We start from the raw sequence: 15751 nt of genomic DNA, 5'->3' as shown, positions 1-15751 counted from the left end.
TTTGTCAATTTTTTCTGTTTGTGAAGCAGCCCAATGCCTTTTCCAATTTCCTCAAGAAAGTTGTCCTTTAGGCTGGTGAAATTAATCATCAACTTGCTAGGTTCTATAGCAGGCATCCCCAAACTTTGGCCCTCCAGATGTTTTGGACTACAATTCCCATCTTCCCCGACCACTGGTCCTGTTAGCTAGGGATCATGGGAGTTGTAGGTCAAAACATCTGGAGGGCCGCAGTTTGGGGATGCCTGTTCTATAGGTTCAGTTGACCTTGCTGAAGGTGGGAACTGAGGCCTTATGATGGGAAAACATTTCCTTGTCCATCCATCCCCCCTCGTTCCTCTTTTGTTCCCTACCTATGGCTACAGTGCTAAGTGCTTTTATCATGCACATTTTATTGACTCTGATATTCCTCATCCATGTGACTGGGAGAGAGTCCCAACAGAGTTAAGAACCAATTTATGTAGTATTTCTGAGCCTGGCAGGTTAGGCTGCCACTTCATCCCACTCCACCACTGTCTTCCACTTGGACCTTGGAGACAGAGGCAGGGAATCTTCAGCCCACCTGGGAGGTTTGCTTGCCAGGCTGCTTTGGGCAAATAATGCCCTTTCCCACTCCTCCACTCCTCCCCTTCCCTCTTCAACTACCCACCGTAATAGTCATATTAGTTGGGACCAGGAGGACTGTCTTACTATATACATACTTTCCTGCTTCCTGGAATTACATAACACAAAAGCCAAATAGGGTTCCACCTGGCCATATAAAACTGCTGTCTCTAGCTTAGCTACACAGTCTCAGTAACTCATTGCTCAGATGCAGACCAAGTTGGATTTGACCATTCCTGCTTCCCTGCTTGCCTCTAGCCCTGGCATTGCTTCATTCTGATTTACTTCCTGATGCCATGCTTCATTTATTTCTTATGTGATCATCCAGTTTCCGGCTGAGATACTTCACAGTATTTTGTAGAGCTCATGCCTTAGGCCAGTCCTGGCTCAGTTCATCCTTGGATTGGATCTGGGCTGTTTTCACACCTTGTACTCTACTGTGTGGTATCAGCTAAGGCATCTAACGGTAGAGTCTCTTCTCAGACTGTCTGATTTGCAGCCACAGGCTTCCCTCCTTATGGAAATGTTCACACATAAAGGCATAGGGACAAAGACTATATAGATGGAATAAATAAACTTGGTCAGTTTATTCAGATGACTATAGGAAAATGAAGCTAATACCTGCAATTTCTTACAATCCCATACATTATGTATTAAAATTACATATTAGAGCTTTCAGGAAGCAATAATCAGTTCAGAGAACAAAAATGAACAAGATTTTCTAGCCCTCGTGTAGGAGAAATACGAATGTGTAGGAAGCATCTGAAATTTACCCATAAGTTAGAAAAGGGTGGATTTGTCTTCCAGTACTTAGAGTTACGGTTTTGAAGTCAGGTTACACCCTCCTCCCTATTGTGTTTAGCACCTCACAATACAAAATTCATTTGGGTGTTACTATGTCTTTAGTTTATCTAGCTCCATATTTAGTATTCACAGGAATACACAAATGGGATATTGTAGAGTTGGAAAAGGCTCAGAAAAGGGCAACTTCCTCGTGAAGAGCAGTTGCAGCATTTGGGACTTAAAGAAAGGGCGAGTAAGAGGTGAAACGATAGACGTCAATACACTTATGCATAGCATTGAGGAAGTGGACAGAGAAACGTTTTCCTCCTCTCTCATAATGCTAGAACTTGTGGACATCCCGTGAAGCTGAACATTTGAAGATTTGGTACAGAAAAGAAAGTACTTCTTCATGCAGCACATAGTTGAACTATGGAACTTGCTCCCACAGACAGCAGGTGGCAGCCACCAACTTGTGTGGCTTTAAAAGAGGTTTAGACAAATTCATGGAGGACATTGCTGTCGATGGCTACTAGCCATGAGGACTGTGTTCTACCTCCACTGTCAGAGGCAGGATGCCTCTGAATACCAGTTGCTGGGAATCACAGGAGGGCAGAGTGCTCTTGCACTCAGGTCCTGCTTGGAGGCTTCCCACAGGCATCAGGTTGGCCACTATAAGAACAGGAAGCTGGTCTAGATGGGCCTGGTTAGAAAGTTGCAAGCCTTCAGAATAGAATAAGAGCATAGGCAGCTGTCTTATACTTACATCACATCCACACTGTATGTTTAAAGCACATGGTGTCGTCGTCGTCCCCCCCAAAAAAAGAATTCTGGGAACTGTAGTTTGAATTGTTGCTCTATGAGGGATCAACTACAATTCCCAGGATTTTGGGGGGGGGGGAGCCACGTGCTTGAAATGCATGCTGTGGATGAGTCAAATCCAGTGGTTCATCTAGCTCAGCAGTCTCTGACAGCAGCTTGAGATAGCACAAGCACATAAATATGTCTTTAGAACTAGCCATCTCCACACCAAAGAACAAGACGAATAGCAACCTCTCCTCTGAGATGAGGATTCTGTAACCATTTGAGTTGATTTCATTAGCAAAATCCACATGATATCCATTGGTCCAAAAAAAAAAAAGACAGCTGAAGTGAAGAATTATTATGCATTCAGCAGACACTTCTATGGCAAATCTTCACTATGATGACAGTTCACAAGCGGGGAAATAAAAGTCAGGGTAGGGCTAGTCCAAGTAATCCATTTCACAGCTCTCTCCCCAGAACTGCAGACATGGTCAGAGAGACAGTGGCTATAGAGAGTCATGATGAAGACTAAAATGAAATGCTATAAGGGCATTGCAGCCAGCATAAATACCAGCTGCCAGTGTTAGCTCTGCTTGTATTAGTTCTAATGCTCCCAAGCAGTGGCAGCAGCTGAATCTTTTTTATTAAGGCCACTGCCTCCCTAAAATCCATTTATCTTACTCAGCAACGCTAAATACTTAAGAAGCAATTGGGCTGGTTTAGCAAAGAAATGTTTTTATCTGCAGGTAATGGTTTCATAAATTCAGACATTTGGCTGGAGCAGATTTCAGAGAGATGCTCCTTCTGTGGAGGTTCCTCTGATCTGTGAAGAGATTAGAGTCTGGTGAAGATGTCAGGGTAAACACTACATTTAAAGAAACTGTTAAGATTGAATGGGTGCCACCAGGATGCTGCTCTGCTTCACATATTTCTGCTTTGCCCCTCAAGGAAATTGTGGAGCTCTGCAGTTTGGAGGATTTTGCTCATTTGCACAGTACACTTTCACAGTCTGTTTATTGATATTGGCTTGGATGTCATATTTTCAATACATTTTCAATGCAAAATCTATCAGCATTCTGTTATAATGATCATTGTTATCATTATCACCTCACTTTTCAGGAAACAGATGTAGCTTACAAAAATAATTAGTAAAATAAAATACAATCTAAAAGAAATACATAAAATATTAAAAATAGCAGGAATTAAACATAGGAATTAAACAACAGCAGTCCATAAAGGCTCTAGAAGAAACAGTTCTTTCTTCCTTTATTTAAACAATTTATACCCCATTTTTAAGCTTCACAGAGGGGCCCCAGACATAATAAAAATACAAGCACTGATGAATACTAAAACAGAATATAGAACAGCAGGGATAAAAACCTCAAATCAAGCTAAAAGCTTGGTGAAGCAAAAAAAAATGTAACTCTTGAAAATTCCATTCAGCTTCTTGGGGAAGGAATTGTACAGCTTGGGCGCCACAACCAAGAAGCCACTGTCCCATGTCCCAGGCAGCTGGATATCCCCAAACAGCAGGCTATGGAGAAGGGCTTTCAATGAAGAATGTAGTGGGCTGTGTGTATTTTTCCTATATAAATAAAAGCTTAAAATGCTCAGAAGGCAGAAATCTCTTTCTAGTACCAAATTCTATACAACTTCAAAGCATGAGGGAAATCGATTGAATGCACACAGGCTTGGATGTAGTCTACTGCTTTTGTTTAGAATATTTCTAACCCAGACTTCATCACAATAGATCCCAGAGTGGGATGCAAACAAACATTCTGAGCAGGCAGCTGAGAAATGTAATTAGTAATTAGCTTGAGAGAAAGCAAGTTTAATACAGATAGAGGAGCTCACATTCTGATATACACAGAGCAAGTTAAGGCACCTTTGCAGTCTCACCTGCAGATGGCTGAGCAAGAAACCAGCCTTTGATGTAGCATACTGTAACCTCATAGGTTGCAACATTCTTGAGCACTGATCAGCTGTGCATATTTTCATGTTACTGTGAACAGACAGGATAGATGTTCATATCATTGTCTTGAATAATTGTGCCATTTTGTGACTCATTCATCCTAGGAGAATGGCTTCTCCTTTGCACTGTTATGTGCTGTCAAAACTGTCATGCATGAACATTGTGATCAAGGATGTCTTCCCAACACCTTGCTCCCCCAGGAAGACCAGTTTGAATTTCTGTTGTGGGTTCCCAAACTCTTCTCCTGTAGACAAAGTGCCTAGCTCCAATGTGGGCTGCAATTGAAACATACCACTGATTTTTCTGTTTGATATTCAGTGTGTGTTCTTCCCTATCTCCTCCTTTCTTTTATTAATTCTCCATCCTCTGAATCCCCCTTTGCATAGGTGCAGCCTAAGCATTTATAAAACATGGTTTGATTCTGTTATTTTACTTGGGCCTGTGCCCCTGCTCTCACTGCTTGCCAGCCTTGTCTACATATCGCCCCTCCAAATCCCCAACCTTCCTCCGCTTTATACCTTAACCTCCCAAACCTCACCCAAAGCCTGTCCCCTTTACACTTCACCCCTGGTAGGGTGAAATGAAGTAAATGAAGAGGAGGAAGGCTTTTCTCACCTTAGCACTCCTGCCCTGCTGTGAGTTTCCTTTTAATTGTCCCATCACTGTCACCCAAAGAGAGAAAAAGAAACTGCATTTTAAAATGAATGCTTTTTCTCTCCTTCCCACAGCAACAGCCTCCCAACAGAACAGGCAGGCAAGAGGGGAAGGCAGACCAGGCAAGCAGCATGGGTGGCCCAGGTGAGCCGCACAGCAGCAGACAGGTCAGTGTCGGACATTTGGCTCTGCTGCTGCTTCCCAACTCATCGTCCTCCAGTGCTGCTGACACCAAAACTGTGGTCGCTGGGGAGCTGCCTGCCCTGTCCTGGCTGTTTCTCTGTGACTTGCCTGTGCCGTCCACAACCCACACCACTTGCCTGGACCACCTGCCACCCGTGCCACTCACCTGTCTGTCAGCTGTTCCGTCATCACTTTGCAGTCGGTCACACCAACTGCAGTGTGACAACATTATTACAATCTTAATACATACCAAGAAAAGCTGAAGTTCATAAAACGCAATGGCACACATTTTAAATATGCCATTGTTGGGAATGGAAGTGGGCAGTGATTGAGATAGTGGCAGTACATTTTGTGAAGTGGAGGAAGCAGAATTGAATTGACGGGAGGGGGAGTTTCCAAAGCAGGGCTTTGGACATGTACAAACCTGTGGCTCGCTTGATTACTTCTATGGGACATCTTGCCTTTGCAGCAGCTTCAGGTATTCCTTCCTACAACAGCTTTTGCTGCTGTCAGGTGCCTTAGTAGCCGTGGATCTCACTTGTTTTGAAGAGCTTGCTTCTGAGTTTTGCTGCCAGTGAAAACATATGTGTCGCTGCCAAACTAATTTGTTACAGAGCAAGTTGCAGCAAAGAGCTCCTCTGGCCAGACAGTTCAGTAGTATGAGATCACTTGCCTGCCTGGGGTTGGGTAGGGTAGATGTGAATCCTTGTGAGCCTTCCTTCAGAACCTGAGCATGTTGCTTTGGAAGGCAGAGATGAGTAAATGAGACGGGCACCATAAATCTGCTTGCTTTAGGTAAATGCACTCTTTGCAAGAATTTAAGTAACTCTACTTGATGCAAGAAACTTATAAATTGATTACACTGATGATCATGCTGCTTCTCTGGCTGGTTTTTTAGGAAGCTTATCTCAATACACAGCTATTGCTTATCTTAACAGGGAGGGTTACAGGAGTCTGAGAATTATGGTTGAAAAGGTTCAGCTGGTGGAAGGGGGGGGCAAGTATTGCCCTGAAGCTTTGGTAGATAATTTTTCGTGATTTGGTGAGTCTCTTGGCTGGTGCTGTCTCATCAGAGGCTCTGGAGCCCAGCCACAGCATATCATGAAGACATTTCTATGTCCTCTTTCCACTAGGATCATTCACTACAGGAGGAACATATTATTTTCAGATGCATTTCTCCTTGTTACTGTTAATTCCTTTATTGCTAACAGTAGCAATATGCTGTTTCTAAAGCTGGTGTCCGGAGCTAGCCTATGTACCTATAGAATGAAACATATCAAACTCCCAGGTTAGTGTGTATAGTATTGCAGCCTTAGATATCGGTAGTATGCAGTTTGAAGAGGGGAGTTGTTTATGTAGTTCTCGGGGTGGGGGTGGGGAGAGAAAGAGAGCTACAATTATTTGCGTGTGAGAGGTGTTTGTGGAAGAAAGCAGCAGATACAGTTGGGGATCCAGATAGTGCCAAATCTTGTGTGTGTGTGTGTGCTTGCATGTGTTAATAATCCATAGTTTGTCATCACAGTTCCCTTACTCTTTCCTCCTTCCTGTCCCCCCATCAGTTAAGGTTTAAGGACGCTATTGACCACGTAAGTACCATTTGTTAGAGTGTTTGCTTGGATCAGATGGGTCTGAGGATCATCTTGTGAAATCTGTGTGCATAGTGCTGTCAAAACACCCCTGTCAATCCTCAGATGGTTCTAGGCAGTTGTTCTGTGGAGCTTCCACCAGCCACAAATCCTGGGCAAATTGGCATTTAGATTGCTGCTAAATGCAGGAAAGCAATTGGCATTTTTCATAATCTGTATTTCCAGCTTGTTGCAATGCAATTTCAGGCAGATGTGGGGGGAGCAGCCCATTTCCTACACTTTGGCCCAGCTCGTTACATGGCAGAGTCTGATCTGTAATCTTTAAACCTCATTGATCCCAGTCGTGAAAAATACCCTGTTCTCTCAGCTGTGACCTTTGGTTGAAACAGAAGCTGTAATAAGAACACAATCACATTCAAACAGTTAAATTCAATTTTTCCAAGTAATTTTGAGATATAAATTTGGAGGAACAAGCTTGAAAATTACCTTTGGAGAAAGAGAGATTAAGTTACATACCCTGCTGTGGCTTCCCTCGTCTCTTAGCAGAAGGACTTTGCTTAGAAGGGGTTTGCAGCGACAGCCCTATGTATGGTATCTCTCATTCCACCTTCTTTCTTTCCTCTCTCCCCCTAACTTGCTTTGTTCTAGTGGCATGCTCTTCCTTGTGTGAGAATTACTCTCCTGTGTGGACTGTGGTGATGACTACATCTTTTCGTAGCCTTCGTGTTGTGTGTTTGAGTATCTCCCTCTATATCAAATTATTGCCATTGATTGATTTTGCTCTCTCATACAACTCCAGGGGGAAAAGGAAATCTTACTTGAACTCTGATTTTGGTGTCATTCTGATTTCTGTTTGCTAATTTGGGTTTGCAAATGAAAGCAATGAAGGAATAATATGGGTTAGGTGGCTGAACCTGGGCTGTCAATGAGAAAAAGCCTATTCACATTTGTTTGTTTTATTCAAGTAATTAACAATTACATGACAGCCAAAAACAAAGCGCCCTGACAAACCAAGGTTCTAGGAAGAGATTGTGCTCTGTCTATCCATCACAATACATATTTATTCCTGTTTATATCACATTTTGATTTTTGTGCATGAACAGTCATTCCTTCATGCAGAGGGTTAATGGTTGGAATTCTACTGGAAAACTGCTAGAGGTTGCCTTTGAGCAGGTCTTTCTCCATGGAATCCGCCACAAGGGTCAATATTTGCCAATAGAATGTAGAAGGTTTGAGAGAGCTGGAGTAGGCTTAGAGTTACAAAGCCAACCCCATCAAATGAGCCAGTGTGATAGTTCAACGTCCTACTGCCACGTGCCCCTGCTGGTGTCTCTAGCCTGCACAGCTGGGGACAATACCATTGAGAAGGTAACAGTGGTGCCTATAGATCCTGTGGCCTTTGTTTTGTGTAGAATTTTCTGCTTGCTCTCCTTACATCTTTTCCTGATGTATGTAGCATGGGTAGTTTATTTTTAAGAAGCAAGATTCTTGAATACCATGGTTGGTGAGCATGTTATGGCAAGTGGGTTCGCTGTGGCAGATCCACTAGCTATATTGTTGCTCATCCCAGGGACTTCTGCTGGAAAAGACAAGTGAGTCGCCTGCTTCTGTTCTGTTATATGTACTGAAGTTAACACTTCAACTGTGATGGAAGGGCTGCTACTTTCTTGTTACAATAGATTTCCAACCAGTCCTTTTCATCTTTTGCCCATGTATCTGTGGGGTAAATGCCAGCACTGTGAACAGAGAAGACTGTTTCATGCCCTTATTACATGACTGGGTAGCAGTTTTCCCTACCAGGTATAGCAAAAGAATGTTCTTGTTTGTGGCCTGTTGGTATGAGGAAGCACTTTGTCTCTGATAAGCATCTCATGACAATTAAAATTCAATAAATGATGCTGCTGGAAGGTGATATTCGTAAGTGAAAATAAGACACAGAACCTTCCCAGGCTCAGAGACTAAAAGACAAGACAACAAAGGAAGGCAAGTGGAGGGAAGTTTTAAATGTTTGATTTTTATATATTTTGTAAGACGTTTAGAGTGGCTGGGGAAACCTAGCCATATGGCAGTAACATGTTCACTTGTGTCAGAAGTTGTGGGAAAGTTGTTCTTCCCTTCCCACTTCAGTTTGCTGTATTTTATTGGGTCCCTGTTTCTTGCAGTGAACTTCCTTGGCTATCCAGAATTATATGCTGGGCAATTTGTCTAGAAATTGGGCTGCAACTAACAACTGCTGCAATTTCATTGGCAGTTGCAAGTGTTGAGTTTGACAAGCTGCTCCAGACAAACCAACCCTTTCGTCCCATGTTGGAAATAGGGGAATATTTGTGGATTTGTTCATGTGATTTAATGAAAATGGGTGCTTTCTGGCAAAGGGAGGTGCACAGGAAACACAGCAAAAGTAGCCTATGATAAAACGTGCCCTGGCCTACTGCACAGAGACCAGAAAACACTGGGTTGCATCAACCAAGCTAGGAACATGTTTTCTCAATGCAACTTTCACTTCTCATCAGTGATGGACCCCCCAGATGCGAGAGATGGAGGCCCTGTATCCAAAGTAATCTCATTAAAAAGTTAATAACACTTCAAGGTCAGTTTTCCTTGTTGTGTGTTTTGAAACTAAATGGGTCAAATATCCAAGGTATAGAAATGCTGTTATATTTCTGCCTTCCTTAATTTGATAATGAGATAAAAAATGTCTTGTTTCCCACAGGAAACCCTCATAGGAGGCCTTTTACCCGAAACATCCTATTCTATCAGCATCGCAGCCTACACCACCAAAGGGGATGGGGCCCGCAGCAGGGACAAGGTGGTTACTACAAGTGGAGCAGGTGAGCCAATAGTACTACAACACATCTTTGATAGACAAATCTACTTGTAATCTTAAGAAGTGTTAGGAAGGTAAAAAAAGAACCTGTACCCTCAAATCCCTTGTTTTGCAGACTGAACTGCAGGTGATGGAGAAGCAAGTAGAAGAATGGAAACTTCCTCTCTTTAAGAACCGCTTCACACATTACAATTTTACTACAATGGAGATAATTTGCAGGCATTCTGGCATGCTGTGTCTAACAGCAGTCAGTCAGATGTCTCTGGGGAGCCACAAGCAGAGCAGGAGAACAATGACCATCTCCTGTTCATCCCAAGTATCTGATATTTGGAACTGTACTGCTTCTGTTTAAAGTTACCATGGCTAATAGGTCAGAGAGATAAACAACTACCTGACATTTAGAAAATACCTAAAGGCAGCCTTGTTTAGGGAAGTTTTTTGTTGTTGTTGTTTAGTCGTGTCCGACTCTTCGTGACCCCATGGACCATAGCACGCCAGGCACTCCTGTCTTGCACTGCCTCCCGCAATTTGGTCAAACTCATGTTCGTAGCTTCGAGAACACTGTCCAACCATCTTGTCCTCTGTCGTCCCCTTCTCCTAGTGCCCTCAATCTTTCCCAACATCAGGGTCTTTTCCAAGGATTCTTCTCTTCTCATGAGGTGGCCAAAGTATTGGAGCCTCAGCTTCACGATCTGTCCTTCCAGGGAGCACTCAGGGCTGATTTCCTTAAGAATGGATAGGTTTGATCTTCTTGCAGTCCATAGGACTCTCAAGAGTCTCCTCCAGCACCATAATTCAAAAGCATCAATTCTTCGGCGATCAGCCTTCTTTATGGTCCAGCTCTCACTTCCATACATCACTACTGGGAAAACCATAGCTTTAACTATACGGACCTTTGTCGGCAAGGTGATGTCTCTGCTTTTTAAGATGCTGTCTAGGTTTGTCATTGCTTTTCTCCCAAGAAGCAGGCGTCTTTTAATTTTGTGACTGCTGTCACCATCTGCAGTGATCAAGGAGCCCAAGAAAGTAAAATCTCTCACTGCCTCCATTTCTTCCCCTTCTATTTGCCAGGAGGTGATGGGACCAGTGGCCATGATCTTGGTTTTTTTGATGTTGAGCTTCAGACCATATTTTGCGCTCTCCTCTTTCACCCTCATTAAAAGGTTCTTTAATTCCTCCTCGCTTTCTGCCATCAAGGTTGTGTCATCTGCATATCTGAGGTTGTTGATATTTCTTCCGGCAATCTTAATTCCGGCTTGGGATTCATCTAGTCCAGCCTTTCGCATGATGAATTCTGCATATAAGTTAAATAAGCAGGGAGACAATATACAACCTTGTCGTACTCCTTTCCCAATTTTGAACCAATCAGTTGTTCCATATCCAGTTCTAACTGTAGCTTCTTGTCCCACATAGAGATTTCTCAGGAGACAGATGAGGTGATCAGGCACTCCCATTTCTTTAAGAACTTGCCATAGTTTGCTGTGGTTGACACAGTCAAAGGCTTTTGCATAGTCAATGAAGCAGAAGTAGACGTTTTTCTGGAACTCTCTAGCTTTCTCCATAATCCAGCGCATGTTTGCTATTTGGTCTCTGGTTCCTCTGCCCTTTCGAAATCCAGCTTGCACTTCTGGGAGTTCTCGGTCCACATACTGCTGAAGCCTGCCTTGTAGAATTTTAAGCATAACCTTGCTAGCGTGTGAAATGAGCGCAATTGTGCGGTAGTTGGAGCATTCTTTGGCACTGCCCTTCTTTGGAATTGGGATGTAGACTGATCTTCTCCAATCCTCTGGCCATTGCTGAGTTTTCCAAACTTGCTGGCATATTGGGTGTAGCACCTTAACAGCATCATCTTTTAAAATTTTAAACAGTTCAGCTGGAATATCATCACTTCCACTGGCCTTGTTATTAGCAGTGCTTTCTAAGGCCCATTTGACTTCACTCTCCAAGATGTCTGGCTCAAGGTCAGCAACCACACTACCTGGGGTGTACGAGACCTCCATATCTTTCTGGTATAATTCCTCTGTGTATTCTTGCCACCTCTTCTTGATGTCTTCTGCTTCTGTTAGGTCCTTACCACTTTTGTCCTTGATTATGGTAATCTTTGTACGAAATGTTCCTTTCATATCTCCAATTTTCTTGAACAGATCTCTGGTTTTCCCCATTCTATTGTTTTCCTCTATTTCTTTGCATTGCTCATTTAAGAAGACCCTCTTGTCTCTCCTTGCTGTTTTTTGGAAATCAGCATTCAGTTTCCTGTATCTTTCCCTATCTCCCTTGCATTTTGCTTGCCTCCTCTCCTCCGCTATTTGTAAGGCCTCGTTGGACAGCCATTTTGCTTTCTTGCATTTCCTTTTCCTTGGGATGGTTTTCGTTGCTGCCTCCTGTATAATGTTACGAGCCTCCATCCATAGTTCTTCAGGCACTCTGTCCACCAAATCTAAATCCTTAAACCTGTTCCTCACTTCCACTGTGTATTCATAAGGGATTTGATTCAGATTGTATCTTACTGGCCCAGTGGTTTTTCCTACTTTCTTCAGTTTAAGCTGGAATTTTGCTATAAGAAGCTGATGATCTGAGTTACAGTCAGCTCCAGGTCTTGTTTTTGCTGACTGTATAGAGCTTCTCCATCTTTGGCTGCAGAGAATATAATCAATCTGATTTCGATGCTGCCCATTTGGTGATATCCATGTGTAGAGTCGTCTCTTGTGTTGTTGGGAAAGAGTGTTTGTGATGACCAGCTTGTTCTCTTGACAGAACTCTATTAGCCTTTGCCCTGCTTCATTTTGAACTCCAAGGCCAAACTTGCCAGTTGTTCCTTTTATCTCTTGATTCCCTACTTTAGCATTCCAATCCCCTGTAATGAGAAGAACATCCTTCTTTGGTGTCATTTCTAGAAGGTGTTGTAGGTCTTCATAGAATTGGTCAATTTCACTTTCTTCAGCACCGGTAGTTGGTGCATAAACTTGGATTACTGTGATGTTAAAAGGTCTGCCTTGGATTCGTATCGAGATCATTCTGTCATTTTTGAGATTGCATCCCATTACAGCTTTTGCCACTCTTTTGTTGACTATGAGGGCCACTCCATTTCTACTACGGGATTCTTGCCCACAGTAGTAGATATGATAGTCACCCGAACTGAATTCGCCCATTCCCTTCCATTTTAGTTCACTGATGCCCAGGATGTCGATATTTATTCTTGTCATCTCATTTTTGACCACATCCAGCTTACCTCCATTCATGGTTCTTACATTCCAGGTTCCTATGCAATATTTTTCTTTACAGCATCGGACTTTCCTTTCGCTTCCAGGCATATCCGCAACTGAGCGTCCTTTAGGCTTTGGCCCAGCCGCTTCATCAGCTCTGAATCTACTTGTACTTGTCCTCCGCTCTTCCTCAGTAGCATGTTGGACGCCTTCCGACCTGAGGGGCTCATCCTCCAGCGTCATAACTTTTATATGCCTGTTGTCTTTGTCCATGGAGTTTTCTTGGCAGGGTTACTGGAGTGGCTTGCCAGTTCCTTCTCCAGGTGGATCACATTTAGTCAAAACTCTCCACTATGACCTGTCCATCTTGGGTGGCCCTGCATGGCATAGCTCATAGCTTCTCTGAGTTATTCAAGCCCCTTCGCCACGACAAGGCATTGATCCATGAAGGGGAATGTTTTTAATCTGTGATATTTGATGTATTTTAATGTTTGTTGGAAGCCGCCCAGAGTGGCAGGGGAAGCCCAGTCTGCCTTGAATTGGCAAAATACCATGACTTTCACGTGGCAGCTTCATCACAGCTTAGTCAGATCTACTCACCCCAAATCCAGAATACCACTATGCTATTGTGGATTTGCTCTGAGTGCCACAGTCTGGCACAGGATAATGGTTATCATGGCACTGTGGTGATGCTGAATAGTTTTGCTGTTGATGGATTTACACGTCAATCTCCCCTGATTTGGGGGAAGGATGTGTCTCTGTTGTGGGTGGAACAGAGATATGAAACCATCCATTTTATACAGCAGGTGTTAAGCTTTGAAGGGAGCAGCCCTTAATTTGTGCTACATATATGAGATTTGGAATCCTGTTGCTGCTCAGCCATCACATCAACATTCCTAGCAGGAACAAGTTCATCAGCTCAAACACAGCACATTTTGATTGCAAACAGCATGCTATGCTCTCAACAGCTCGCACAGGTGGTGAAATTATAAAGATTGCTATGAAAATTGCCTGCATCAAAGTAGCGGAGATTCCAGTTTTTAGTCTGGGCTTCTCTGCAACATCTTATATTAAAGCTCTGATTTCTTATCTTATGGCACTACCTTTCACCTCCTTTATCATACTGTCCCAAATCTACTTTCTCTAGGCTTGCTTCTGCAAATGGCAAGATTCAATGAGTGGTTGGGGGGAAGTATGATGAGATTTAAGAGTCAGATACAAGGAAGTTTTGAAGACAGTATCAATCACAGTGTTATTTTTCATTGCAGTTTTGGAAATAGTTACATTTGGAATAATATACACCATATAAATTAGGGATTAGCTGTTTAAATAATTTGCCCCAGGGTTTGGTTCCATCTGAATTTCAGTCCATCACCTACTGACATCCTGCATTATCAGTGTTTGCAAACTACAGGCACAAAGGTTTTCACAAAATATAGCAGCTGACAAAATTCCTTCAGAAGCTTGCACAAAGTGTGGCATTTGTGATAATCTTATTCATCCCCATTCCTTTAAGATCATATAGCTTCCACCATAGGGTTCTCAACTCCCCTCCCCAAAAGAAATCAGATCTTATGATCAAGCTAGGCACATTTTACAGACAAATATATAGGTTAAGGATCACAAATAAGGATATTTGTGAAATGTAGCCATATAGAAATTAGTTGGGTTTTTTCCATTATAAAATTTGGATTTTGTTTTGTTGCTGTTGTTTAATTGTGGAATTTGGAGGACCTGGAAGAGTAAACACTGATATGTCCAGAAATACAGTGCGGTTGTTTCTGGACTGAAGCACTTCAAATTGCAGGTGGTTTGCCTTTTTGGACATTGCCTCTGTAAACTCCCTGCCTGTGGAAAGCATGCAAAGGAAAAGCCTTCTCCCAGATATGCTGCTTTTTTGTGTGGAGCTAATTTTAATGTGGGGAAGCATTCAAACGTATTGATCTTTCATCTGTAATCTGACGAAATTGATAGGGAGTGCTGTGCTAGCTAATATTTCTTAGCAGGTAGATAAATTTCCTGAGTGAGCAACTCCAGCAGTGAAAAGGCCAGAACTCTGTCTCCCTCCCACTCATGGCATATCACCCTGTTTTGGTCCCACAGTCCCAGGCAAGCCTACCATGATGATCAGCACCACAGCCATGAATACAGCTCTGATCAATTGGCACCCACCTAAAGAGATGGTTGGGGAGCTGCTGGGCTACCAGCTGCAGTACAAACATGCTGAGGAGGAGAAGATGAGGATTATGAACTTTGAGAAGAACATGGATCACTTCACCGTGACTGACCTTTACAAGGGAGCCACCTACATCTTCAAGCTGGCTGCGAAGAATAGGGTTGGTCTTGGGGAGGAGTTTGAAAAAGAAATCACTACCGCAGAGGAGGCACCAAGCGGTTTCCCCCAGAACCTGCACGTGGTGGGCCTGACCACGTCCACCACTAAAGTGACTTGGGAGCCACCAATTCTGGCGGAGAGGAATGGGAAAATGACCAACTACACAGTTGTGTACAGAGACATTAACAGCCAGCAGAACCTGACCAATGTTACAAGGGAAACGAGCATCACTCTGACCAACCTCAAACCTGACACAACCTATGACATCAAAGTTAGAGCCCACACTAACAAGGGAGCTGGCCCTCTCAGCCCCAGCATTCAGTCTAGGACGATGCCAATGGAACAAGGTAAGCACCTCCCCTGTGATCAGTTAATGAACCTCTATGGCAGAAAACAGGTCAGAGATGACCTGGTCAGTCTTACCTTCCTGAGCTTATATTTTTTTGGATGGGAGGGCATGGAGGTTGCATGACTGCATTTGTTTTTTCAAACACATACACCATTTCCTGTTTCCAGTTTCTTTTGGTGCAAACTGAACAGGCAGCTTCTGTGAAGAAACAGTGCCTCATAACTGCTACCTTTTGAAGATTGCTGTGTACACACTATACCTTTGAAGTACAATCAGAAAACATTATTTTCCTCAAATAATTCAGGACACTGTAGTTTACCTCTCACAGTGTTAAAAATCCTAGCAACCCATAACAAACTACAGTGCCCAGAGAAAGAATATACTTTGAACATGCTTTAAATTTATAGTTTGTACACAGTCCATGACAAAGAGGGGAAGGTGGCAACTCAGTCTGGTCG

At 43.1% G+C, this 15751-nt stretch overlaps 1 protein-coding gene across 6 annotated transcripts in view; it reads left to right on the top strand.

The window, feature by feature from the left end:
• PTPRF (protein tyrosine phosphatase receptor type F) overlaps positions 1 to 15751 on the top strand; it is a 482320-nt gene that overhangs the window by 419387 nt on the left and 47182 nt on the right. For 5 of the 6 annotated variants that reach the window (XM_035122098.2, XM_035122095.2, XM_060276972.1 and 2 more), the window contains exons 14-16: positions 6553 to 6579; positions 9293 to 9410; positions 14713 to 15291. In XM_035122098.2, coding sequence (XP_034977989.1) covers positions 6553 to 6579; positions 9293 to 9410; positions 14713 to 15291 — 724 coding nt within the window. The remainder of the gene's footprint in view (positions 1 to 6552; positions 6580 to 9292; positions 9411 to 14712; positions 15292 to 15751) is intronic. The other variant, XM_035122099.2, reaches the window with a different exon arrangement.

This window comes from Zootoca vivipara, chromosome 7 (assembly GCF_963506605.1).
Source record: "Zootoca vivipara chromosome 7, rZooViv1.1, whole genome shotgun sequence".
Lineage (NCBI taxonomy): Eukaryota > Metazoa > Chordata > Lepidosauria > Squamata > Lacertidae > Zootoca > Zootoca vivipara.
This window is presented reverse-complemented; position numbering and strand designations above follow the sequence as displayed.